The sequence below is a fragment of the Nelumbo lutea genome, chromosome 1 (assembly GCF_056320005.1).
Source record: "Nelumbo lutea isolate HS-2025 chromosome 1, American lotus-T2T, whole genome shotgun sequence".
NCBI lineage: Eukaryota > Viridiplantae > Streptophyta > Magnoliopsida > Proteales > Nelumbonaceae > Nelumbo > Nelumbo lutea.
This window is the reverse complement of record NC_142684.1, coordinates 131529215-131556135: the sequence shown is the minus strand read 5'-3', so window position 1 is coordinate 131556135 and position 26921 is coordinate 131529215. Positions and strand designations below refer to the sequence as shown.

The 26921-nt window shown below is 38.2% G+C and overlaps 1 protein-coding gene and 1 pseudogene across 4 annotated transcripts in view; one reads left to right on the top strand and one right to left on the bottom strand.

Moving 5' to 3' along the window:
- Window positions 1-1182: 1182 nt before the first annotated feature.
- LOC148877605 (18.1 kDa class I heat shock protein-like) lies at window positions 1183-2411 on the bottom strand (annotated as a pseudogene).
- A 380-nt stretch (window positions 2412-2791) lies between these two features.
- Window positions 2792-26921, top strand: part of SNI1 (negative regulator of systemic acquired resistance (SNI1)) — a 30511-nt gene continuing 6381 nt past the window's right edge. Inside the window, exons 1-12 of one of the 4 annotated variants that reach the window (XM_088942220.1) lie at window positions 2792-2982; window positions 3064-3130; window positions 3599-3692; window positions 3800-3883; window positions 4039-4128; window positions 5549-5620; window positions 8321-8402; window positions 8509-8558; window positions 8736-8924; window positions 9021-9091; window positions 15263-15332; window positions 24358-24423. In XM_088942220.1, the coding sequence (XP_088798346.1) occupies window positions 2796-2982; window positions 3064-3130; window positions 3599-3692; window positions 3800-3883; window positions 4039-4128; window positions 5549-5620; window positions 8321-8402; window positions 8509-8558; window positions 8736-8924; window positions 9021-9091; window positions 15263-15332; window positions 24358-24423 (1122 nt within the window). In that variant the 5' untranslated portion in view covers window positions 2792-2795. The remainder of the gene's footprint in view (window positions 2983-3063; window positions 3131-3598; window positions 3693-3799; window positions 3884-4038; window positions 4129-5548; window positions 5621-8320; window positions 8403-8508; window positions 8559-8735; window positions 8925-9020; window positions 9092-15262; window positions 15333-24357; window positions 24424-26921) is intronic. The other 3 variants (XM_088942221.1, XM_088942222.1, XM_088942223.1) reach the window with 3 other exon arrangements.

Sequence of the window (26921 nt, the reverse complement as noted above, 5' to 3'; positions counted from 1 at the left end):
TGACCTGGTCGGTTTGAATCGGTTTGGGTTGGTTTTGTGAATGATGCTCTCAGTGAGAACGTTAAAAGATTCAAGTCTAACAAAGCAAAGGCTGGATGGCTGAAAATTAAAAATGATTTGATGGATTAAAACTGATATTTTATATATAAAAAAATTTATATATAATATGTATATTTTTTAAATAAAGCTGAAATATATATATTTCCACAAATATATATTAAAACTGAAATATATATATATATATATATATATATATATATATATATATATATATAATATCTGAAATATATTATATATATAATATATATCTAAGTCGGTTTGGTCTCGGTTTCATGTCGAACTATCGGTTTATATTTTTTTGTAACCCAAAACCGACCAATACTGAAGAAAAACCGACCAACTTGAGTTGGATCGGACAGGGTTGGTTGGTTTGGGTCTTGTTATGAACATCCCTACTTACTTGCACCGAAGAGACCCAGGTGCGAGTTTTGGTAATGGAATTTTTTAAGAACTTCTTTCTCCCAAAATCCCAATTTCACCTCACAATTTTATATTAACTATAAAATGTGTAAAAGGGTAGAAAATGTCTTGTGAAAATTCAAAAAAGAAGGGGAATTCACTCTTTTATTTTAAAGCTTATAGGTAGTATAGACAATGTTTAGATAACCAAATGGGGCATAGAACCAGAGAAGGGAGAGATTCACTGGTGAGAGGTTTGATTAGGGTCGAAAATGATGTGGCGTATACATATATATACTGTGTCATATAAATACTATATATTATATATTTGACAACTTTTAATGTAATTAAACATGGTGTATGAATGGTAATTTTTTTAATATTTAGGGAAAATTCCCGATAGGTACTCTATACTTTGGCTCAAGTTCCTATTTAGTATCCAAACTTTAAAATGCGACTATTCAGTACCCAAACTTTCAAAACATGACAATCTAGTACCTACCGTTAATCACCAATTATGTATATCACGTGACCTCACATGCGATTTAAGACTTGAAATTGTCAAAATTATCATTGGAAATAAAACACAATGTTCATCATCTTTTTTCTCAAGAAAATGAAACAAAACCCAATCACTTAAGGGGGAAATTTTAGCAACACACTCTTATCAACCACTTAAAATAGTTCTAGCAAAGTAGGATCCAGGTTTTATAGGCTAATCACTTGTTCCCAATCACTTACAAGGGAAAATCACCATCCAAATCTATGTTTCATTGCTCAAAATCACTTATTTTCTACATACTTTCATTCATTAACCCATTTACTCACATAATCCCACATACAAATGAAACTTCTTTACAACCATAGATGGAGGGACGACACAGGAAACCCCAGACACAAACAAAGCACACAACAAACACATACTCTCAACCAATAACGCACTCCATTTTGCGCTTCTAAAATGCTTGAACCAGAGATTTCAATGGCTTTCACCTCGGGTTTCTTTTCCTCCTACTTGGGGGTTATTACAATCAACACTCCGTTCTCCATGGATGTCTTCACCTGATCCAACTTTGCATTTGTTGGCAATCTGAATCACCTCAAGAACTTGTCACTGCTTCTCTCCACCTGGTCCCATTTGTCGCTCTTTTCTTCATGCTCCCTACTCCTCTCTCCACTTATTTGCCGGACCCTTTCCCTCCTCTACTTCCACCTTCACTTCTTCCTTCTTTAGCCCAGGGAAATCATCCTTGAATACGTGTGCTTCTGGGGTTTTCTTCCAATCAATGCGGGCATTGACGAAAGCAGAGGTTTCTCGAGCCGAATCGGATGCAGAGCTGAGGGTTGTGCTGAAAGGGAAGCCCTCAAAAGGGTCCCAAATATCTAGAGAAAATGGGTCGAAGATGTTGCTTCATCGTCTGCCGAAGATGCTAGGAATGACTAGGAATGATAGACAATCTTTATACACGCATGATTTAACAGAAACTTTGATGTTGAGCAGAGAATATTAGACCAGAATACAAGGGCGGAGCCAAGAGAGGGGGGGGGGGGGGGGGGGACCATATGGAGAGTGGGGAGAGGAGAAAATTTACATGGAAAGCTATTTTTCAGTGGGAAGTTTCTAAACCATAGGGGGGCCATGGCTCCCTTAGGTCCCCTTGGCTGTGCCCCTGCACTAATGGAATATTAGACTATGTTGCTAAAATCATTGGGAATGTGGCTTTGGGAGTAGAAACAATATACCACGGATGTATACAGAAAATACACGTTCAACTGAATCAGCTTGGATGACCTCCAGCCTCCAACTCAATGACCCACACCACTTTTTCTATTAATGGAGGACCCCTAGTTTTCCCTTCAAAGGTCGATGAGTGCTAAGATGTGTTTAAGTTGAACGGCATTTTTTACACAATTGTTGCTTTATCAACTAGTAATGGAATACCTGGGATCATCTATTAACGAGTGGTTGGTAAAGAAAATTATATAACATTTGAAGGGCATTTGTGTCTTTTCCTATAAAACTTAACGGTTGGTTAACAATAGATACTAGATTGTGGCATTTCAAAAGCTCAAGTACTAGATCGTTGTTTTTTAAAGTTCAAATACTAAATTGGCACTGGACCTAAAGTACTTAATACCTATTGGGAATTTTCTCTAATTTTTAAAACAAATGACTAAGGTTCAAGCCTTTTAATTTACATTTTTTTTTAAATATATACATAATAATTTAATATGTATAATAAATAATCATTAATTAATTAATTAATATGAGTAAAGAGGTGGATTAATGGTAATTGAATAATTTATAAAATTATTAACAACATTTTAAACCTTCAATGGACCGTGCGGATATCCCGCTGGCGCTGCGTGTGATTTTTAAAATTTCAAGTGCAAAATGTGAACTAGGGTTTCGTGTGAGATCAATGGAGAACTCCCGAAGAAGTAATAGAGGAATCGAAGAGAATACATTAGCTATCTTCGACTCCTCCGGAGTTAAGGACGCCCGAGACGTTAATGACGATAGTACTCCTCTAACTCTTATTCTTCCACTTTTGGTTCTTATGCTTTCTTCTTATGCTTGTCTTTCTTTTTACTGGAAAACAGGATTGGCATTTCTTGAAGCTGTTCGCGCTTCTTCGATCGTTCCAGAAATTGGAACTGCTCCAACCAGGTATGTAAATGTCGATCATTTGTGTTTGTGTCTTGGTTTTCTACATGTCTGTCCCTGTGGCATCAAACTGTGATTTTAGGGTTTTTCTTGTTGGACATTCATAACCATATATTTGTTCTTCTTGACTCTCTGTTCCTTTTGTTCTGGAAATAGTTTAATATTGTTGATAGGAATAACAGTGTAACATATTGTTCACAATGAAATCCCTCAATGATCATAACACTGTCACTTGTTGTGCAATTAAGAGGGTCGAGATATTTTCCTTCATTTTCCCATGGATTTGTCTGAGAAGCTTCTGTATTACTTCTGGGCAACTAGGAGAAATTCTTATCATTCATTATTTTGATTTGTTTTGTCATCTTTTATTCAGCATTTCCTGAATTGCATCTTTCCATACATTCCAAACTGCCACTTTGGTTGATCTCCTTGTCAATGTAATTAATTGCTTTTGCAAAATTGGTGGAGCAGCAAAATGTTGAATGCAATATTTCAGATCCTCAAAGATGGAACATCTCTAGAACTGATCATGGCAAGCTACCAGCTTCTAATTGAATTAGAAAAGGTAATTAATTATTCTTTTGTTGCCCTTTGTTTTTTAAGCTTAGCATTCAAAAGTTATTGACAATCATTTCCCTTTGGGCCTTTTCCTCTTCTTTTTTCTTGATGTAGCGATTTCCTCGTGTTTATTTATCTAAGTTTGATGTACCCAAATCATCTTCTGGTGCAACGGTTGAACTTATTGTGATTAATGAGGTATCTCTCTTCTTTTTCTTCAACCCGAGTTTGCTTTTCATGCACTAAAATTATACTCATCCCCGTCTTTTTGGATATATTGTTGAATCCATTCTTCTTTTTCTCTTCTTTTTCCTACATGCATTTGATGCTATTACATTTCAATTGAATGTCAGGCTTGGTCTCCCTTTGCACTTGGCTCAGAAAGTGCTTATTCTGAAAGAAATTTGGCTAACAGAAGCTCAGATAAACTGCTTGATTCCTTGGTGAGCTGATCTGCTACATTTTGTGATTTTTCTCTAATTTCACCATGTGGTATTCATTGGTTGTAAAACCAACTACATGAGCACGATTAATTGAGTAATTGATATACTCTGAAGAAACAGTACCATTAAGGGGTTCAAATATTGGTAAACACATATAATTTATCAAAAAAAAAAACAGTACGATTAAGGGAACCATTTATTCCACCATTGAGAAAAACAAAATCTGTTGTATTCTGAATCTTCTAACATCTGTTGTATTCTCTGTTGCCCCTTTTCTGTTGTGCCCACAAGATATATGTTGATCTTCATCAGTGAGGTGCTCAGTGAAGATCCCACTTGCTTGAAAAAGCAGGGCAAACCATGTTCCCCTCACATGAAGGCCTTGCCTCCATTGGTGGAAATCGATTGGTCTTCATCATGTGAACACAAAAGCTGAACAAATCAGAGTTGAATAACAAATGATCTGGATTCAGATTTAACATATCTTATATGCATTTAGATGAGAAGCATGAGATATAACATCCATGTTGACAATCACATTCTTATAAGTCCTGTTTATAGAAATTAACGCCAAAGTGAAAAAATGTAGGTAATATTCCAGTGGTAATTCTACTGCTTTGTGGTCTCATTGGTTTCAAGAATGTCTTTATGCTTGGGCTTAAGTGTTCAATCTTCAGTGGTTGTTACTGATGATGGAGAGGAGACAAGAGATCAAAATGTCTTCCAATTACATTAGGATATAGCACATTTTTTAAATGCATGGAACTCTATCTAATGATTTTCTCATCATATGGCATTACCACATTCAAAGGCTATAGCTTGGTACAATGGCAAGGTCTTGAACTGGAAAGCATGAGAATGTGGGTTCTAACTTAAAAGCAGCCACTTTGTAAAAAAATGCCTAGGGTCAGGTCTGCATCCAATAAAACCCTTCCAAGAGGACCAAAATTGGCAAATGGCCCTTGGTATTACCATATGCATACTTACGCATTTTTGTTTCTACTTTGGTAATACATGTCGTCTTGTATGCTTTCTTCATAGTAAAGAGAATCATCTGGAATTACAAAGGAACTAATACTGGTTACTGGAATTAGCATATGGATATGTTTATTCCAGGCATGTTGAAGAAGTTTTTGTCATTTCAATGCATTTTTAGATTCATAGTCTTCCTAATTTTGAATGGTTCTGGAGGGCTAGACATTTAGAAACTAGTGAAATAACTATCTGAATGATGACATACTGTTGAGTGTTGACGTATGTTACTCTACTTTCTTTCTTCCCATAGAAAATATTGATGTCTGTGATACTTTAAAGGTTTAACCCTCCATGTGGAAATTCAATCTTAGTGGTGGGAAGGCTCTGATTTTAGCCTTTTTACCTTTTTTCAAGTTTCTCTAATTTAGACCATTCTCACTCCCAGGGGTTTTCTCTTTTACTACAAGGCCTTGCTCTGCTCTATAATGAAATGAATTTGCAAGTTCTTGACACAAAGGTTTGTAGATACTTATGTCCAAATTATTGTAGCCTTGTAGATGGTATTGAGACTAAACATATTTTTATATGGTATGCATGCTATTTGTTGTAAGAATTGAAGTTAAATATCCATTTTATTTGCTTGTTTGGCTATATACACATGCACAAATTATGAAATTAACGTGATGTGCATTATGTTCTCATCATTGGTTAGTATTTCTTTATCCCTGGTTTCTTTTATTTGTCTTGTGCCATAGTATTCTTCTTTGGCTATGCCCAATCACTAATAACATTATTTTTTATTTTCATTTTGTGGCCATTGTTAGTCATTGTATATTTGGAATTTTCTATTGTGCCTAAGCAGAGTAAACATTGAGGCAGTTTTATCTTGGGAAATGGTATATTCAGGTATCTAGTGATTAGTGATTACATGTGTTTGGCACACTGACCTTTAGAAGTCATGGCACAGGAATATATTAAATTACAATAAAACTCTGAATATAGTAAAAAATGAAAGGATGAAGAACTTGGAAATTCAAACTATTGGTACCTTAGTGAGTTTCTTAGTTTCTCATTACATTTTGTCTTGGACTTAAAAGTGCCAACCTTTTAAACTCCAGAGTCCAACATATCAGATTTTTACAAGAACTACCATGCCAATTATTGACATGAGGTCCAAGTGTTGGAGAACTAGACCCATTATTTATTGAGGCTCCGGGTAACACTATGGAAGGCTAAGCTGAGATGGCTCAGATGTAGAAAGGACACACAGATATAAGCTGTTCAGGACAGGGAAGTCAGGAAATTAGACTAATGGAACCCCTGGTTGATGGGGGCACAGGGTGTATCAGATAATGCATCTGGACCAGTTAAAGTACCTTGTTTTTTAATGACTACTGTCATGTTGCTTTAGGTCGGTCGTTGCCAATACACTATCCATGATTCCGTGTTCAGTATAGCTTTTTTTGATAGGAAACAGTAACTTTCATTAGAAAAAACCAGAAGAACAACTGTCACTTTCTAAAGTAAAAGGTGACCCCTGAATAACATATAACTTACAACACTGCACAAAACAAAACCTCCCGATTCACCCCCTTGTTTTGCTAGGTTGTCAGCTAAAGCATTTGCTGACCTCCTAGATCAATACACTTGTGCACCCAGCTCTCTTGTGAGGCTCAGTAATTCCCTTACATGTCTAAGGGACCATGTTCCCAAACTATTTGATTGCAGCCAACCTACTACTAATTTTGAATCCCCCTCCACTTCTAACTGTTGAAAACCAAATTGCTTGGCCCATCTGAGCCCCTGGAGGAGAGCCAATACTTCAGCTCTAAGCACACCCCCTATTCCAGAAGGTCCAGGGTTCCCATGAGAGCTGCCATCAAAGTTCAGTTTGACATTACACTGCAAAGGAGGGGACCAAACTGCTTGTATGGTAGGTGATGACGTAGAAGACCTTGCTAAAATACTCCAGCCTCTAGTCAAATCATCTCTAGAGACATCCTTGAACAAGTCAAGAGTTTTCAGCCAATGTACTGCCTTGATGGTGATCTAGAAGAAGTTGGGCCTTTAATAGACGTACTTGCTACTGTCATGTTGCTTTAGGTTGGTTCATTCTATCTTTGGGGAAGGTTGGAGATGATAATATTCATTCCTAGAAAAAACAAATCCGGATTCCTTATTGCTTGTTTTGATTTGTGAAAAATGTATGGGAAACCATGATGGAGTAAAAAGAGAAAAATATGTGTTCGTTAACGTGGTTGGTTTTGTTTTCATTTGTTTCCAAAATTGCCATGTTAGCAAGAAAACAAAAACATGTTCGTTAACTTTGTTTTGTTTCCAAAAACAAGGCATGTTTTTGAAAGCAACAAAATTATGTTTTCTAAAACAAAAACAACTTGGGGTCTCTAATCTCTTGTACGGTGAGTCACAAGTTCTCCATCTCCCATGACTGTAGCTTCACTCAACCCCGATAGATACAATGGAGTTCTCACCGTGAGAAAGCCACAAAGCAGGGGTTGGGGATATTAAGGAATATTTTAATCAGACTTTTTTTGTTAATTTAATAATTTATTTTTGGGTTTTGTCCCAAGGAGCGCAAGGGATTGGGTAAGCTTATAAGCCATTTATATACCTTGCTATCAATAAGGTTAGAATAAGTTAGAGGTGTAAATCAGATCGTGCCACGTCGGCCTGTAGGCCATGCTAGGTCTTACTTGTCTCCTCTAGGATACTTTAGAGGTTAAGCCTGGCATGGCCCATGGCGAGCCTAGTCTGGGCTGGGCCATGGGCCAGACCAGGCCATTAAAGGCATATTTTTTTCTAAAAAAATTGAAAAAACAATGAAAGTTTTTAAATAAATTAATAGACTAGACAAAAAATTGGAAACAAATCTTAAAATTTTGTTTTATATGAAATTTGATGTATACAATTGTTTATATACGAAATATTAAAATAAAAAAATTACAATACGATTGGATTAAAATAGTTTGATAAAGTTGAAAATAAAAATTTATTTACATATATTAATATATTATATAATTATTATTACATGGGCCGTCTCGGCTTGCAGGCCTGAAAACCCAAGCCCGACACGACTCGATTTACAACTCTAGATTAGGCACATGTCCTTTTTGAGAAAAAAAATGAGTTAGATCTCATGCTATCTTATTTTATTAAGCAAGCATAACTTGTATATTCTCTAATGATATCATTGCAGTCCTTGGGGAACATGTTGTTGTTCCAGTTTCTTGTTAATGTTCTTGAAGGGGATTTCTTACCTCGTAATACATTATATAATGGTAAGCCAATTTTCCAACTCTGATTTGATGCTTATGGTATTTGAACCTCTGTTGCTAGACTGTGGTAGTTGGCCATGCTAAAGTGCTTTACATTGTTGCAATGCAGAAACCAAGAATTGGGTCTTTCTCAGAGAATCCTTGCTCAGTATGCTTCTGGTATCCTCTTCATCAGTTCACCTTGAGAGTTATATATATTTAGTTACTATTTAAGTGCTGTTATATGCTAAGTCTTCTATTATCTTCTTTTACTTGGAAATTTAGTTTTTCTTGGTCCCATTTCTCTACTTACTGGAGAAATGGCAAAGTTTTTTGAAGATTTGTTACATTCTGCAGGGTTCAAGAAGGATAAGCTACAAAAGCCTAATCAAGGACTGCCTGTTGATAATATCTGAAAGATGCCGAAAAGATTTGGAAAATTCATCAGTAAAAACATTTGACGATAGTGATGCTGCTGCTTTGGGAATTGCCTTGGCTGAACTAGAAAGAGGAACTTGTATTGCTGTGCAGAAACTCTTGGTGCTGGCAAGTTTCATTTCTAGTCCTTGGTTGAGTGATCTCCATGATAAGTTCCACTAATAAATTCCTCTAATGATCATTGCTTCATTTTTTTCTTTCTAGATCATGGAGCTTGATAAGTCAAAGAAGCAAGCAGATATGCAAGGTTCTACTTCCAGATCTGATGGTTCTAGGTACTTGTTAGAGCTAGCCGAATAAGGGTAGATTAGCCATTTTATTTCTGTTAAGTTATGTGCTTATGTGACAGTCTTAATAGAGAATTCCTGTCCCATACTTAAGTGGGGGTAGTTTAGTCTTTGTACTACTAATTAGAGACTAATCCATATTAAGGGTTGCCTGATAGGGTTTAATCTATCAAGTTCGACTGTTCTCTTCATCATCTTCTTCTTCTCTTCTCCTGGTTCGAACTACTGTAGCTACAGAACAAACATGGTATCAGAGCAGGACGTTGCTCTCTAAATCTCCTCACAGATTAGTGACCTGCTCCTTTCTGTTTGTGACCTCATTTTTTCTTCTTTCTGGGCTGAAAAATGAAGAACTCAGATTCGACCTAGGTCTGAGAACACCTCAGTTCTTCTTTCTTTGCGCAGAACCTGACTGTTTTTTCAAGAGAACAACATCAGAAGTGGATAGTCAACTAAAGCTCTCCATCGAAGATTGGTTACCTCCTTTTTTTTGTGTTGTTGGTATTTCTGGGTTGAAAGCCTTCAAAATCTGCGGGGTCTGATAAGAACTTAGAGAACTAGGTTATTTGTAGCCTTGGTTCTTGGAAAAAAGGTCCAAGAATAGGCTGTGTTTACAGTGGCTGAATGGTGTAAGGGTATGTTTGACCCCTTTTTTTTGTTGGTCTGTAGTTGTTTTGAAGCCCGTGTTGGTCACAAGTGACCTGAATTGAATGACAGGTTACTGCAATGGCAGTAGTTGATGTTTTCTTTGGACTTGTAGTGCCCTCTGAAAAGGTCAGACAGATCTGTACCATGTGTGACAGCTATGGTTGTGTGGTGGTGCTTGTGATGATCAATCTCTATTCGAGCAGCTTCAAGAGGGCTTGTATGCAGTCAATGAGTTGCTGAATTAATGTCAGTGTGATTCATGATTTTGTGAAATTAGTAGTGGTGTGAACAAGAACAAAAGTTTGTGTACCTATCAACTGTGTTTGGGGACTGCTGTAGTGTCTGGAACATCAAACTCCTGACAACAGTATTGGTTACCGGGAATTCAGATTAGAAGTAGCATTGGAAGAGCATCATGGCAGAAACTAGACCTGTTCATGGGCCGGGTGACCCGACCTAACCCGACCCCCGGACGGGCTTGAACATGCTTATAGGTTCACGGGCTTAAATTCGGGCCAAAAGCCCGGCCCGTAATAAATTCGAGCCAGGATCGGGTTTTGTCAAAATACCCCAGCCCGAGCCCGGTCCGACCCGACCTAATATTAAACTTAAAATTAGTTATGTGATTATTTCCATTTGAATAAATTTTTTGATTTAAAAATGTAAAATTGTGTTTTAAAATATAAAGGGGAAAAATACCATCTTGTAGGCCCATTGTTCATTTAATAAGAAAAAAATACTATCTGAATTTTAAATTCTAATATGAATAGGGAAATCTGTTTTTTTTTTTCAATTAGGTCGGTCTTTGGGCTCGAGCTCGGGTTTCAGGCTTTTTACCAGGGCCGGGCTCAGGCCCAAGTTATAGGCTCGTTGGTCGGGCAGGGCTCGGGCTCGGGCCTAGTATATTTTCATTAGTGACAAGTGAAAGCCTGGCCTAAGCCCGGCCCGGCCCGGCCCATTAACAGGTCTAGCAGCAACTGGAGATGGTCGTAGTGATCAAAAACCTAGTGTGGTGATTCCCTATGACTATTTGGGCGTGCAGATGACTTCAATTAAACTTAATGGTGAGAACTATGTACCATGGGCCAAGTCAGTGGAAGTTTTTCTCAAGGCAAAGAGGAAAGTGAAGCATGTGAAGGAAGATAAACCACCTGCTGACTCTTCAGGGTTTGATGACTGGGAACAAAAAGATGCCCAAATCATGACATGGTTATGGAATAGTATGGAACCCAAAATAAGTGCCAACTTTATGTTCTTAGATACAACTAAGGGCATATGGGAACATGCCAAGAAGCTTTATTCTGGGTAGGATAATACTACAAGGGTATATCAGCTTTATCAGGAGTATTTCAATCTGCAGCAAGGGAATAAAACCCTAGAAGAGTACTATGCCAATATGAAGAACCTCAGAAATGAACTCAATGTCTATCATCCCCTCACTCCAGATGTTAAGGTTCAGCAACAACAGAGGGAACAACTAGATGTCATTAGGTTCTTAGTGGGGTTGAAATCAGAATATGAACCAGTTAGGGCCCAAATATTAGGGGGTTCTACTCTTCCTACACTTGAGGAAGTGTTTGCACGGTTTCGTAGGATTTCTTTGGAGCCTATAGAGAATCTCACACAGTTTGATAGATCAACATTTGTGATAGCTAGAGGAGGTGGACGTGGTACTAAAGGGGGAGGACATGCCTCCCGAGGAGGTCGTGGTGCTTCCGTATTTGGCCGTGGTGGTGGTCGTGACTCAGGGGGAGGCCGTGGTAAAGGAAAAAGTAACTCTACAAGGAAGTGTACCCATTGTGGCAGGGACGAACATTCGGTGAATTTTTGCTATGATATCCATGGCCCTCCTACATGGGCCAATCATGTAGTAGCTGGTGGGGTTGATGTCAGTGATAACCAACAGGCAGATCTAACTCATTCCACATCTACATCTGTTTTCGGGACGGAGATGGTGAGTGTACCACGTGATGAGTATGAGCGGTTCCTTCAGACTACTTCACAACATACTACTGCCACCCTTGCCCACTCAGGTATAGCTTGTTTGTCATCCAAACCCTCTCCCTTGATTATTGACTCTAGAGCCTCTGATCACATGACCGGGACTCCATGTGTGTTCTCTTCCCTCTCTGAAACTTCCACATCTCAAACTGTTACCCTTGCCAACAGTTCCTCTTCTTCCATCTACGGTGTTGGTAATGTTGAAACGACTTCTCTTTCTTTATCATCTGTTCTCTATGTCCCTAAGTTTCCATTCAATCTTATGTCTGTTAGTAAATTACCAAAACTCTTAATTGCTCTATTATATTTTTCCCTTCCTTTTGTGTTTTTCAGGATTTCAAGACGGGGAAGATTGGTGGGGGGCATGAGGCTGGTGGATTGTATTACCTTGACGGTGGTGGATCGTCAATTGCACTTCAGACTTCACTCACTCTCTACAGTGGCATTGTCGATTAGGACATCCATCTCTCAAGGCACTCAAAATACTAGTTTCGTCTTTGAGTCACTTGTCGTCTTTACAGTGTGAGTCGTGTCAGTATGGGAAACATCGTCGTGTTCCCTTCAGTCCTAGAGTTGAAAGTCGTATGTTGAGTCATTTTGCTTTGGTTCATTCAGATGTTTGGGGCTCGATTAAAATAAAGTCTTATAATGGTTGCAAGTATTTTGTCACTTTTACTGATGATTGTTCAAGGATGACATGGATTTATTTAATGAAAGAAATGCGTGAATTATTTTTCATTTTTAAAAAATTCCATGCTGAAATACGTACACAATTTGGTGTTCCAATCAAAGTTCTTCGTTCAGATAACGGTCGTGAATACTTTCTTACTTCCTTTCAACAATATTTAGAACAACATGACATCATTCATCAAACTTCATGTGCATCCACTCCTCAACAAAATGGGGTGGCTGAACGAAAGAACCGTCTTCTCCTTGAAAATGCTCGATCTATTCTTCATCATATGAGTATTCTTAAACATCTTTGGAGTGATGCTGTACTTACTGCGTGTTTCCTTATTAATCGGATGCCCTCTTTCATTCTTCATGGTCGGTCTCTCTTCTCTATCTTGTTCCCCACCTTGTCTCCCTTTCCATTAACACCTCGTATCTTTGGCTGTGTGTGCTTTGTTCACAATCTGAGTCCTGGAATAGACAAGCTGGGACGTTCTATTAAGTGCGTCTTTCTTGGCTACTCTCGGACTCAAAAATGGTACAAGTGTTACAATCCCATTACTCGGAAGTGCTATGTCTGTCCTGATGTCACATATTTTGAGTCTGTCCCCTTCTTCTCGGGACCTAAAGTACCTGTGTCTCCACTTTTGCTTCCTCTTTCTCTTCTAGTCAGTGATCTCGTTCCGGGTGTTCCAGTTGGGGTTGACCCTTCACCTACTCCAGTGCAGACGACCACCGATCCGACACATGTATACTCATCGACAGACACCGGCTCCTCTTCCAGCTTCTACCTTGTTTGCGGATCCTGTTGTTGCTTATGTCCCTGAACCTTTAGGACTTGATCTTCCCATTGCTTTATGAAAAGGTAAACGTAGTTGTACCCTCCATCCCATTTCCAATTTTGTTTTAGTATATTGCCTTTCTGCTTTATATCGCCAGTTTGTTTCACTGTTGTCATCTATTTCTATACCTAAGAATGTCTGAGAGGCTCTTAGCTCACCTGGGTGGCGGTAGGCAATGGAGGAGGAACTCTTTGCCCTTCAGCATACTCACACGTGGGAACTCACTACTCTTCCACCTGGTAAGCATGTTGTGGGTTGTGAATGGGTGTATAATGTTAAATACTTGCCAGATGGTAGTGTGGAGCGTCTGAAGGCCAGACTTGTTGCTAAAGGTTATTCACAATTGTATGGAGTGGATTATATGGAGACCTTCTCTCCAGTGGATAAGATTGGATCTGTCCGTGTCTTAATTTCCCTGGCAGTTATGTATGATTGGCCCTTGTTTCAACTTGGCATTAAAAACGCCTTCCTTCATGGTGACCTTATGAGGAGGTTTATATGGAGCAACCACTTGGGTTTGTTGCTCAGGGGGAGGATGGTAAGGTGTGCAGACTGAAAAAGGCAATTTATGGGTTGAAACAATCGCCTCGTGCTTGGTTTGGGAAGTTTAGTGAAGTGGTGAAGAATTTTGGAATGAAACAATGCCAGGTTGACCACTCGGTGTTCAACTATGATTCAGAAGCCGAGAAGATTTTATTAGTGGTTTATGTGGATGATATTGTCATAACTGGTAGTGACAACTTGAGGATCAATAAACTAAAGGTCTTTCTGCAAAATCATTTTCAAACAAAATACCTTGGGACATTGAAGTATTTTTTGGGTATAGAAGTTGCTAGATCAAGACAAAGTGTAAACCTGTGCCAAAGAAAATATGTTCTTGATCTATTGGTTGAAACAAAATTGTTAGGTGCAAAATTGGCTGAAACTCCCATGGAACGAAATGCTAAGTTGTGCTTTGATACAGGGGAAATATTTGATGATCCTGAAAGGTATAGACGACTAATGGGGAAGCTGAACTATTTGACTATCACGAGACCAGACATCTCCTTTACAGTCAGTGTGGTGAGCCAATTTATGCAGAACCCTCGGATACCTCACTGGGATGTAGTTCTTAGAATTGTAAGGTACCTGAAGGGAGCTCCAGGCCGTGGGTTTTTGTACAAACCTAGAGGAAAACTTGAAGTAATTGGGTATACAGATGCAGATTGCGCAGGCTTTGTGCCTGATAGAAGATCTACTACAGGTTATTGCACATTTTTTTGGAGGAAATCTTGTGACATGGAAGAGTAAGAAGCGGACAGTTGTGGCAAAGAGCAGTGCTGAAGCCGGATACAGAGCCATGGCACACACTACATGTGAATTAGTATGGCTGAGGAATCTCCTACAAGAAATGAGGTTCTCCATGGATAGACCTATGAAATTGTACTGTGACAATCAAGCTGCACTCCACATTTCATCCAACCCTGTTTTTCATCAGAGAACAAAGCACATAGAAATTGATTGCCACTTTGTGAGGGAGAAGGTTTTTATTGGAGAGATAAGCACAGAACATGTGGGCTCAGGTGATCAGTGGGCAGATTTGTTTACAAAAGGCTTAAGCTTAGGGAGAGTGAACTATATATGTAACAAGTTTGGATTATATGACGTATATTCTCCAGTTTGAGGGGAGTGTTAGAACTAGCCGAATAAGGGTAGATTAGTCATTTTATTTATGTTAAGTTATGTGCTTATGTGGCAGTCTTAATAGAGACTTCCTGTCCCATACTTAAGTGGGGGCAGTTTAGTCTTTGTACTACTAATTAGAGGCTAATCCATATTAAGGGTCGACTGATATCTATCAAGTTCAACTGTTCTCTTCATCTTCTTCTTCTTCTCTTCTCTTGGTTAGAACTACTGTAGCTACAGAACAAACAGTACTCAATGCTTTCTTCTTGAAATGCTTGTTTCTCATATGGACTATTTGACTACTGATGTATCAATTTCTGGTGCTTGGCAGAATCCCTCTCATGGAGGTAATTCTGGATGAACTTACTTATGATGAAGATCTTCTTAGCTCATTTCTCCAGGTAATTGTTGCAGTTGTTCATCTCTTTTGGTTTGTTCTTTTTTCCCCTGTTTGAAAGAGATTCAACCAGACATTGCAAACCAGCACAGAAATAGAAGAAAAAGAACAAAAATATCATACAGCAGCTAGTAGAAGAATATTAAGAGCAGAATAACCAGTCCTCAATAGCAATCCACTAGAGTGAACAATAGTTCTTGAGGGATGAGATTGGGAAGATCCATAAACCATAGAAATATGGTTGCCAAAGGGATTCAGTAGTGATTATGATGAAGAATGCCTTGCTGGGGGTCCAGGGGTAGAGCCACCAGCTCAGATGTTATGTGAAATTTATCCATACAATGTCATTACAGATATCTATACAGGGGTATTTTTATCAGTTGCATATGGATTAGGGCATCAAAGTAATAAACCTTAGTTTAACAATATAAAATACTAGCTTTCTGCTAGAGCTGTAATGAGTGATTGAAAATAGTGGAATTTCAAAGAGATCCTCCATGGATGTAGGCTCAATATGCCAAACCATGTAAATCTGTGTGTTCTTCTTTTCACCTTGATTTCTTTGCATTCTTCATTCTCTTCACAATAGATTGGCTGGTTGAAAAACAATAGTTTGGGAAGATGGCAAACATAAATAGTTCTATTGGGGAGATTGGGGAGTTGCCAGCCTAGAGTGTGGGATAATTTGAATGTAAGATGTGAACAATTGAGTCAGGTGACAATACTGGCCTAAGCACTTCTTCCATGTACTTATGCCCACCAATATAAAGCTATATGGTTAACAGTTAAAAAGATTGACTTGGAGAGAAAGTAGAAGAAAAGTAATTTTCTTATTTTTGACAAATAAATAAATTTGATAACAATAAGATAGAAGGCTGAATGTCAACTCAAGGACTATTATTGTCACCCTAAAACCCTATAAAACTATAATGCTAACTCCCTAAATTACCCTTGACCAATTGGCAGTAATAAATAATATCAAAATATGCCCGAGTTATTCTCTACAAAACACTTAAATAAAAAACTAAATAGACAATTTTCTCACAATAAAAAATTTACTCTAACTTGCTGACTGCTAAACTAAAATTAGTAAAACTTGGACAGAAATTATAGATTCATGGGCGATTCAGTAGATAAGGCCCATATGGTAAAATTTGACATTGGCCATTGATCACTACTGCAGTCTTTAATGTCTAGCAATTGAGCGGCAATTTAATGAAGACCATTAACTTTTTCTGTCCAGCCTGATTTTTTGAAGTTCTCTTCAATACTCCTTGAACTTCAACATATCCAAAATTCAACTTAGTCCAACAGTTAGGCTGAGAGAAATTGAATCTGCAACTACTGCCCAAAAGTTCAACTATTGACTTTGATAGTTTCCTTTTACAACCTTCTCTTTGAGTTTTTTTCTGTTTTTCTTTTTTTTTTTTCTTTTGCTATGTCAATGTTTGCTTAAATCCATCTGCATCTAAAGGTAATCTAATGCTTTATTTCAAAGCAACTAGTAAGTCATGGGTTAATTAATTGGACCTTCACCTGGATATAAGTGAACATGATCTCAAGTCCATCACTTTACTTGTGGCCCAAGCTTTGCATGTTTTTACACACCTAAACACATTGTCTTTTGAGTTATTAAAAGATTGTGATATTTCCTATCCAATAAACCCAAGATAGCATATTTTATCATTAACTGAAACTTTATTAATTGAAATAAAAAATGAGATTGCTACAAAGCAGTGCCTAAGCACTTGCAGAATTTGGCTAGGCCCTGTTATGTGCCCGTTATTTTTGCAATATCCGATTTTAGGGAATTATTCCCCAGAAAAGTTGAATTCTGGTTGCTCCTTGTTTTGCTAAGCCATTCACCAAGCTATTGGAAAATCTAGGAGTCTGGCGCAGTACGAAAACAAACCATGTCAAGAGAAGCTTCAAAGAAAAGAGTAAAAGCCGAAATAAACAAGAACAACTCTTCACTGAATGCTTGAGAAAAAATCCACATAAAACTCCCCTAACTTTGCCCTAGCTATTCTTTATATAGATTTCTTTTACACCCTTATGCCCCTTACAAAGAAGTTTCCTAATCTAATAAAACACTGCTTATTATAATCCTACTAAATTTCTTCGAAAAAGGAAGTCCTAATTGAATACAAATTCGGAAATCACACAATAATGCTAACTTAATAAATACAAACTAAGATAGAAACTCTGCAATGGTGTTGACATGGTAAAAACGAACTAAGGTGGGTTGTCGAAGCCAACTTAGTAATTGTTTACTAGTTGGGACGGATCTTGTACTACATCATCCTCCCCGGGTTGGAGAGAATCCAGCCTTGATTTCATGTTGCCAACTAAGAGGCCGCTAAAATATGGTATTGCACTTTTGTTGTGGAATCCTCCAATACGAATTGGAATATCTTCACCATATATCTTATTATTTTGAAATATATCTTCTGCACTTCACATAAGATGGTTCTTCCTTTAATGACCATTCTGAACATTGCAAAATTGCTTGCCAATAAAGATCTTCATATGCTTGTATAAAGACAATGTGATCATAACCTCCAAGATTATAAGTATTGTTTTTGAAATTCATAATGAATGATGGAGTATTCCTCCTTAGTAATTGGTTCTTCATCAGAGATTGGGGGTTTGTTCCAATGAACAAGTTCAACAGATATTCTTGAGGAGAATGGCCATGTAAGGTTTTCGTTGCAATCCTCAATAATATTTAAGCAATCAATAAAGTCATAAGGTTTGGTTTTACCTTTTGACTTTGAAATTGCTAACTCCTCTATGAAACTCCAATCCATGAATTCATTTAAGGCTATACCTCTATTAAACTTCGGGAATTCAAATTTGAGATCTATTTCCCGTCGCTTCTGTTCACCACTTGCAATTACAACCAATTTGGCTGCTTGCCAAGTAGAGAAACCTCCATGAAACTTTGGGATCTCAATATTGAAACCCGTTTCCCACTGTTTCTGGTCACCACCCACAACTACATTTGAGTTGAATGCTTGCCTTGATGATGAAAAGGAACGAGTGGAGACATTTGCCTTGGAGTCATTGTCCCCTCGCAACGATTTCAACCCTTGAGCAAGTGTGTTGACTTGTCTTCTCAACTCTGCCACCTCTTGTGTTTTGCTGTTGAGTTCCTGCTCCATGATTTGAGCCACTTGTTTCTTCTTAGGAGCCATAATCCAAAGAATGATCAAACATGTGCTTTGATACCAACTGACGTAGTGCAGAAAAAAACGTGTTAGGACCAGCTGTACAAGGGTAGTATAGTCCTTTTATGTTTAGTTATATATGTATTGTTCAACTGATGTGGCTCTCACATAAGTGAGGGCACAATGGTAATTCTTGTATACCTTAGAAGAATATAAACAAAAGTAGGGCCAACTAGAGGGATTTGAATTTTTCTCTCTAGTTTGGTTGTGACCCTTTCTCCTTCTCCTTCTTCTCTCTCTCTCTTATCCTTCTCTTTCTTTTGATATGAACTTATACGAACATCTAGTCTGGGCTTTGTCATGGTATCAGAGTAATCAGTTCAGATCAGTTGTCTCATTTTCTCTTTGTTCTGTGTATTCCTTTCTTGGGTTTTGCAGAATTCTCATTGATACATAGAGAGTTTTCCAGAAAGAGAAATGGACTGGTCGTTTTCTCTTTCTGGGGGTTTTCATGCGGCAGTCATTGTGGTTTTGTGTGGTTGGTAGAAAACCCTCTACTCGCAATTCGAAGAGGGCTGGTTTTGTGATGGTGACAGTGCAGACTTGGTACCCTCTACTTGATAGGTACATGATCTTCGAACTAAGTTGTGGTATGTAGCAAGTTTTTTTATATGTTGCAGAACTGAATATCCTATTCGTGAGGTGTGTAGTGAGGGTTTCTAGTGCTGATAGTAGACGACAACAGTAGTGCTGTTGCTAAAAGTGGTGAATAATTGTGAATATTGTTGCTGAAACAATGGTGAATAGTTGTGAGTGTTGTTGCTGAAACCTGGTACTAGGAACCCTAGTGGTGTTCAGTCATTCTTGTGGAGTGTGGTGATTTATTAGGGCACTAGAGTAACGATTTAGTGGTACAACTTACCATTGTTTTCTTGTGCAGTCATGGGAGACAACAGTGAATACAAATCAAGTGTGATGGTGCGTTCTGATTATCTGAATGTGCATATGAGCTCTATAAAACTGAATGGTGAGAATTATGTCCCTTGGGCTAAGTCTATTGAAGTTTTCCTAAAAGCCAAAAAGAAAGTGAAACATGTAAGGGAAGATAAACCCTCAATTGATTCTCCGGGATATGATGAATGGGAGTAGGAGGATGCTCAAATTATGACTTGGCTATGGAACAACATGGAGGCCAAAATTAGTGTGAACCTCATGTTTTTAGATACAACCAAGGAAGCCTGGGATCATGCAAGGAAACTATAATTTGGACAAGACAACACTACTAGGGTTTACCAACTGTACCAAGAGTACTTCAATATGCAACAAGGGAATCAGAGTCTTGAGGACTATTATGCTAGTATGAGAAATTTATGAAATGAGTTGAATGTTTATCATCCTTTTACACCTGATGTCAAAATTCAACAACAATAGAGAGAACGGTTGGATGTGACCAGATTTTTAGTAGGGCTGAAGTCTGAGTATGAACCCGTAAGGGCACATATACTAGGTGGATCTGCTCTTCCCTCTCTCGAGGAAGTGTTTGCTTGTCTTCGGAGGATTTCAATTGGACCCACAGAGACTTTCATCATGTCAGATAGGTCTGCATTTGCAATTACAAGAGGGGGAGGTTGTGGTGGTAGAGGAGGTCAACATGGTCGTGGTAGTGGTGGTGGACCCATGTTTTGTCGTGGTGGTGGTCGTGTTGGAGGATGAGACTCAGGGGGGAGCCTGTGGTATGGGATGTGGTAATACTCAGAGAAGTGTACTCATTGTGGTATGGAGGGACATACTATCAACTTTTGTTATGATCTACATGGCCCACCTTCAACCTGGGCAGATCATGCAGCTGTAAATGGTAGTAGCTCAAGACAAGAATCTCAAGTTATTGATCAGATCCCCACTAATCTACAAATACTTCCAAAAGGAGATGGTGAGTGTTTCACGAGATGAGTATGAGCAGTTCATTCAGTGTACATCTCAACAGAACGCGGCTACCCTTGCATACACAGGTACGGCTTGTCTGGCATCCACACCTTCCCGTTGGATTATAGATTATGGAGCTTTCGATCATATGACTGGAGGAACTCTAGGTCTGTTTTCATCCATTTCTCCATCATCCTCTTCCCAATCTGTTACTCTTGCCAATGGCTCTACATCAGCCATACGTGGTGTTGGTAATGCTGATTATCCCTTTCCTCAGTTTTATATGTTCCCAAGTTTCCCTTTAACCTGATATCTGTTAGTAATTTAATTAAGTTTCCATTCATAAAAAAAAACTAAGTCTCTTAATTCGGCTGTGACCTTTTCTTCTTCTCCTTCTTCTCTCTCTCTTATCCTTCTATTTCTTCTGATCTGAACTTATACGGACATCTAGTCTGAGTTTTATCACCACGTTCAGAGAAGCTTCAAAGAAAAGAGCAAAAGCTGAAATAAACAGGAAGAACAACTCTTCATTGAATACTTAAGAAAAAAACAACATAAAACTCCCCTAACTTTGTCCTAGCTACTCTTTATATAGATTTCTTTACACCCTTATGCCTCCTACAAAGAAGTTTCTTAGTCTAATAAAACACTCCTTATTATAATCCTATTAAATCTCTTCAAAAAAGAAAGTCTTAATTGAATACAAATTTGGAAGTTACACTGTAACGCTAACTTGGTAAATACGAACTAAGATAGAAACTCTATGATGGCAACAACTTGGTAAAAATGAACTAAGATGGGTTGTCAAAGCCAACTTAGTAATTGTTTACTCAGTGGGGCCGAACCTCGTACTGCATTAGAGTCCAATAGAAGCTGCATGTATTCAATTCTTTGCCAAGTGTTTGGTTTCTCTAATGATACATCTTTATGTTGAAGAGCCCATGCATCTTCCTTTTAACTAGATCACTATTGTGCAAAGGTTCCCTTCCACCATCAAAAGGCTAGGATTCAAGTCTTTCACCAATCTTAAACCTTGCAATACTGCCGAAGTGTCAAGGAGCTTTCCCACTAACCGTTGGAACATAACTTTGTCTTCAAGTAGCTCCCCCTCTGCACTAATCCTGTGGTTCTGTTCAATGGGTGTATCTGCAGGTTTGACACCCAGCTTTCTAGTTTCAGCCAATAGATCTAAAACATATTTCCTCTGAGAGACAAAGATCCCATGTTTAGATCTAGCAACCTCAATACCCTAAAAGACAAATGACCCAATTGGTTATGCCAAAGCATAACTGAACTCACACTTTGGGAAACAAGTGACCTTATACCCACTGGCTCTTCCCGACGAGAACTCTCCCTGAGCAGATAGATTCCATTCGTCTCACGGCCAGTGCCAATCACCTTCTTCGTCTCTAGGTCCTGAAAAACACACCGGTCAGGGAAGAAAGTTACTGAGCAGTTCATGTGTTTGGTAATACTACTGACTGAAAGGAGGTTAATATCAAGCTTAGGAACATGTAAGACAGAAGACAAGAAGATCGTATCTGATAACTTAATGTCCCCCTTCCCAGAGATAGGAACCAAGGAGCCATCAACAATAGATACTTTATCCCTATCAGATGACAAATGGTAAGAGGTAAACAATGAAGGCAAGCTAGTCATGTGGTCGGATGCACCTGAATCTATTACCCAACAAGGTTCAGTAGTACCTGAAGCTGAGGCATGGTAGGCCGAAGCTAGAGTACCTGAATTTACAGTTGTAATCTGACCACCCATCTCATAAACACTGCCATAACTGATGCTCCCAAAGTTGCCTTCTGCCTGATTTTTAAACTCCATCTCGGTCAAGTCTTAAAACAACACTTGGACTACCAATCACAATAAAAAACAGTAGAGGCCTGATCTGTATTCACAGTGTATGTGCACAAAACTGGGATAACTACTAACAAACACAACAGTGGCTGCCCGTAGAGCTCTAACCCTTTTAAGAGAGTTCGAAAACCCCAAAATACTATGAAAAACAACTTAGAAGGAGGTCTGATTTGCTTTTGCAGAATTAGGGTTTTAATCAGTTCTTGAAGTGATCAATTCCGTTGCACAATCTAATCAGTACTGTATAGATAGACTTGCAGTAGGGTTAATATGAAACCCTAGAATCTGATCAATGCTAACAATAAACTTGAGGGCAGCTCTAGGTAGATCACAAGGTTCAGTCCAGCACTAGGGCTTGCCGCAAGATCACTTTCAAACTCTAGTGCAGAAAGAAACAAGGCTGAGACAGTTTGGTGTAAACCAGTAGGGTTTTAATCACAGCAGAACAGTAGGGTTTGCTGTAAAACCCTAGTGAATCGAAGAGATGAAAACCTAGAATGGTTCAGCCTTCCTCTCCAGATAGGTTCAACCTATCTTTTCTTAGAAAAGTAAATGACTTACAAGAAAAGAATTGTTTGCTGCCTTCTAGGGTTACCCGAACCCTAGTCTTCTCTGATCCTTCCTGACCACCAATACTCTACAAACTTCCAACAGCTGCTAGCACTTCTGGCGATCTCCAAGAATCAGTCTGCGAACTCCACCTTTTCAGCTTCTAGTCCTAGGAGATTCTCATGTGGTTGGCTGGTATTAGACTCACATAAGAAACCCTAACTTGGTTCTGATACCATGAAGATGATCAAGACTGCTATCAGTCTTGGGCACTAAGGAATTTCAGGTTCGAACAGAAGAGAAAGTGAAGGAGAAAGAGGAGAAAGATTTGTGAGAGAGCAGTAGAACACAGGTTTGAAAGGAAGGGCAGATTCTGAATGATCTGCCACCGCCACTTCAATTTAATATTTATATGTTATGCTAGTTACATGAAAGGACACATCTGCCCTTGGTGTTTACATCATAACACTTAACAATATAAAACTGAAAAGTAAATAACAACTAGAATAACAGAATAACATAACAAATAGACTAGGTACATGGCCCACATCAGTTTCTCTACAGTTGACACAGAGCATGTGAAAGCTTGTAGTTGAGGTGGAATCAACCATGTTCCTCCGGTTTCTTATGATATTATCTGGAGTAAAAGGAGCAAAAAGTTTCCATTGTTTTCACCCAATGTGCCACCTCAGTTTTAAACCATTGTATGTTCCCCTGTTTGTTCTATTTGTTTGTACCTCTGGCTATGTGCCTGTTTGTTTTGTTGGAGGGGGAGCAATAACCATGAATCAGTTTAATACCATCCGGTTGCTCCATGAACTCTATCTTGTACATAATTTCATTATGTTGAAAGTTAAACAACCTTCAAGCTGCAGGCATTAAATTAAGTGAATTCTTATGAGCTCCTGAAAATGGTGGTTCACAGAGATTCTTTTTTTCAATCACTCTTTTAGAAAAAGAATACTAATGTTATTACTGCAGTTTTTATCAAAACCACTCCTTTAGTAAAATCTACTGCTATGATAGTAGTATTTGTGCTGAAATTCTAGTTATCCTACATGATTTACAGCTAGCTAAATCTCTGCATTTAAAAAAACATTTTATGAAAGAAATCACAAAGCTTACTATGGAGTTGAGGATAACATACAGCTGGACTTCTTGTAGATTGGCCAGCACTGTTGCTGATGAACTATAAGGGGGGGAGGGTGGGGCAAAACAAAGGCAAATGTATTGGGATATAGTACCCCTGGGATGGAATTTATGGTTCTTAAGGTCGCTAGCCAAGGCTAGCTATCTTAGTGTGGTGCTTACCACATGTAAATACATTTTATTATACATATTTTGATAAATAAATTTAACAGTTACTGATTAAAAAACACCATCTATTGCATCTTTTGTGGTTATACATTTCTTTTTAGTTCTAGCAAGCATAGTTTTCTATGTAAACTTTTAGAATGGGTATTTTCCGTTCTTATAACATTTCTCTTATACAGATACTGAGAATACTATGTTTTGCAGGTTTTTCGTGATCCTAAATGGAGGTTGGAAATAATATTACAGTATTTTTCAAAGTACCTGACAAAGGTTTGACAACTCTCTAATATTTGTGAATCTTAAAGTCTTTAAGCGAGTCTTCCCCTTTTTAAAGCTAAAGTATATTTGTATTAACTGAACAAAATAATACAAAAGATTTATAAGGCTCCATGTACAAAGAGTTTCTGTACATCTGATCTACATTTAAGGACCTCCATAAAAGTCAATAGTCAAAAAAGAAGAAGATAGTTCATCTTCTTTGAACAACCTATGAACAGACACCCAACTTCTTATCTCATCAAAGACCTGGCTTATCACCTTCTCTTCTGATAAAAAAACCTTATGGTTCCTTTCCAACCATATTGCCCACCGCTCACAGGTCTGCTAATGGGATGGCTGACCACAGAAGTCTGCCCCTCTTGTTTATGTCTGAGATATGCCATCCAACCATTACTACGGTCTTTGACTGAGCTGGGCATGCACCAGGAATATGGGACAGTTTTGTGAAGTATTCCCAAATTCTGGAGTATCTGCAATGTTATAAGTGGCTAGTCGATTCAGATTCCATGTTGCACAACAGGCATAATATGTCAGCCAGGTTTATGCCTTTTCTCACCAACATTTCCTTGGACACATCTCTGCAGCTATGCATGCAAAAAACTTTATCCTAGAGGATGTGGCAGTGCCCCATATTTCTTTGCTTGGAAAACCATCTTATTGTTACTCATCCCCTTATAGAAGGGTTTGGCAGTGAACAAGCCTGACTTTGTCCATTTCCAACATCTAGGGTCCAAGTTGTCGATTCTCTGATTTAGAGGAGGCGCAGAAAGTCTGCCTATTTTGACTCCAAGTCCATTTCCTCTCATCTTAGGTGCATGGTTATCTGTATTTGTCTTATTTTCCCCTATTATTAGTCTTTTGTTGATAAAAAACTGTAGGGAACTGTTATCTATCATAGATGATTAGGAGAAGGAAGGAGAAGAGGTGAGAGAAAAGGAAAGCAGATGAGAAAAGAAGCAAACTTGAGTGTGGCAACAGCCCACACTTTTCTTATAATAAGAGTTGTTGATGTGAAAATTTTAAGAAATTCTCATGCAACATAATTCACTCAATCGAGTGATTGAGTTCTTGTTTTTTATTTTTGGGTAAGGCCCATTCAGGGAATCATATGGATTATTCCCCCTAATTAACACCTTTTGATTCTGATTTAGAAAAATGAATGCATAGAACAAAAGAAAAGAATAATAGAGTACTTAAAAATAACTTTTCATTTGCATTTCTTTTACGTACTTGAAGTTTAGAAGAAATACACATTTCTCTCTTTCTTTTCCTTTTAATACAAAGAAGATTTCCTTCTCACTCCTTTCTTCATAATAAGTTGCAGTCAATCAGATGAAATTCTGATTATAGACAGCCTTAATCCTCTTGGATTTTGTATACAAGAAGGGAACCTAGTCAGTCAAATTGAATATTTGACTACAAACGGTTTTTATTCCTCTATTCTTCATTTTCATTTGAAGGGAACCATAATCAGTCCTTGGGGTTAGGTTGTAGATGGTTTAGTCCCTAACTTGTCTTGATAGAGGCACCATAACCAACCAAGTAAAAGCACCTGATTGTAGATGGTTTCTTTCCCTTTATTTCCTTTCTTAAAAGTGAAACATAAGTGGGATGATACATAGCAGAAGACACATGTAGGAAGTAATTATAGAGAGGACTTTCCTTTACCTACCTGTATTAGTGAGATTTCTTTTCTTCTTTGTCTTCTCTTGAGAACTTCTCTTTTCTTCTCTATTTATTTTGTTTTTTTAAGAAACTCTAGGAGTGGTATGCTCTAAGAACAATTTTCTCTGAGGAGGGACCCTAATTTCCCCTTAAAGAGCTTAACTAGGGAGTGGGGTAGTTATGCAACTCCCCTCCCCCTAGGTGAAGGACACCTATCCTTCCCACTTAAATAGAGGGAATTCCCATACAGGACACCTTATTTAGTTTTGATGATTTAGCTAGCACACTAGCCAACCCACTTATTTGGGTTATAAGCTATTTTAGTTTTATTTGGCTAAGTTAAAAAAAAATCCTTCAACAAGAGTGTTTTAAAATAGGATGAAATGGCGCATGCCAATGTGCCATAATAACCAACGGGAACTTATGATGCCAAGCATATGCAAGATTTTGAGTCTTAGTTTCAGTACCAGCATAGTTCTTGATTGGGATTGGAAAATCCCCTTCAGGATTTTGTATTAGAAGGTAAAGTCTGCTTGCTTAAAGGTTTGGAATTTCATCAAATCAAGATGAAATCTTAATATTCCCAGGATTTTGTCAAAATAGAAAAGAAACTTATTATCATGTTATGCTTTCCAAAGTTCTACAACATGTAGAACACCAATTAGATGGTAAAAGGGCCAGCGGGGACAGCCAAATTTTTTTAAACTCAGCCATCCAGGTCAATTAGTTATCAGGAATCTAGCCTGCTGTCATCAGTTTAAAATTCAACCCAAACCTGACCAAATTGGACCTGTATTTAAACCCATGCAAACTTGTCTTCTAGT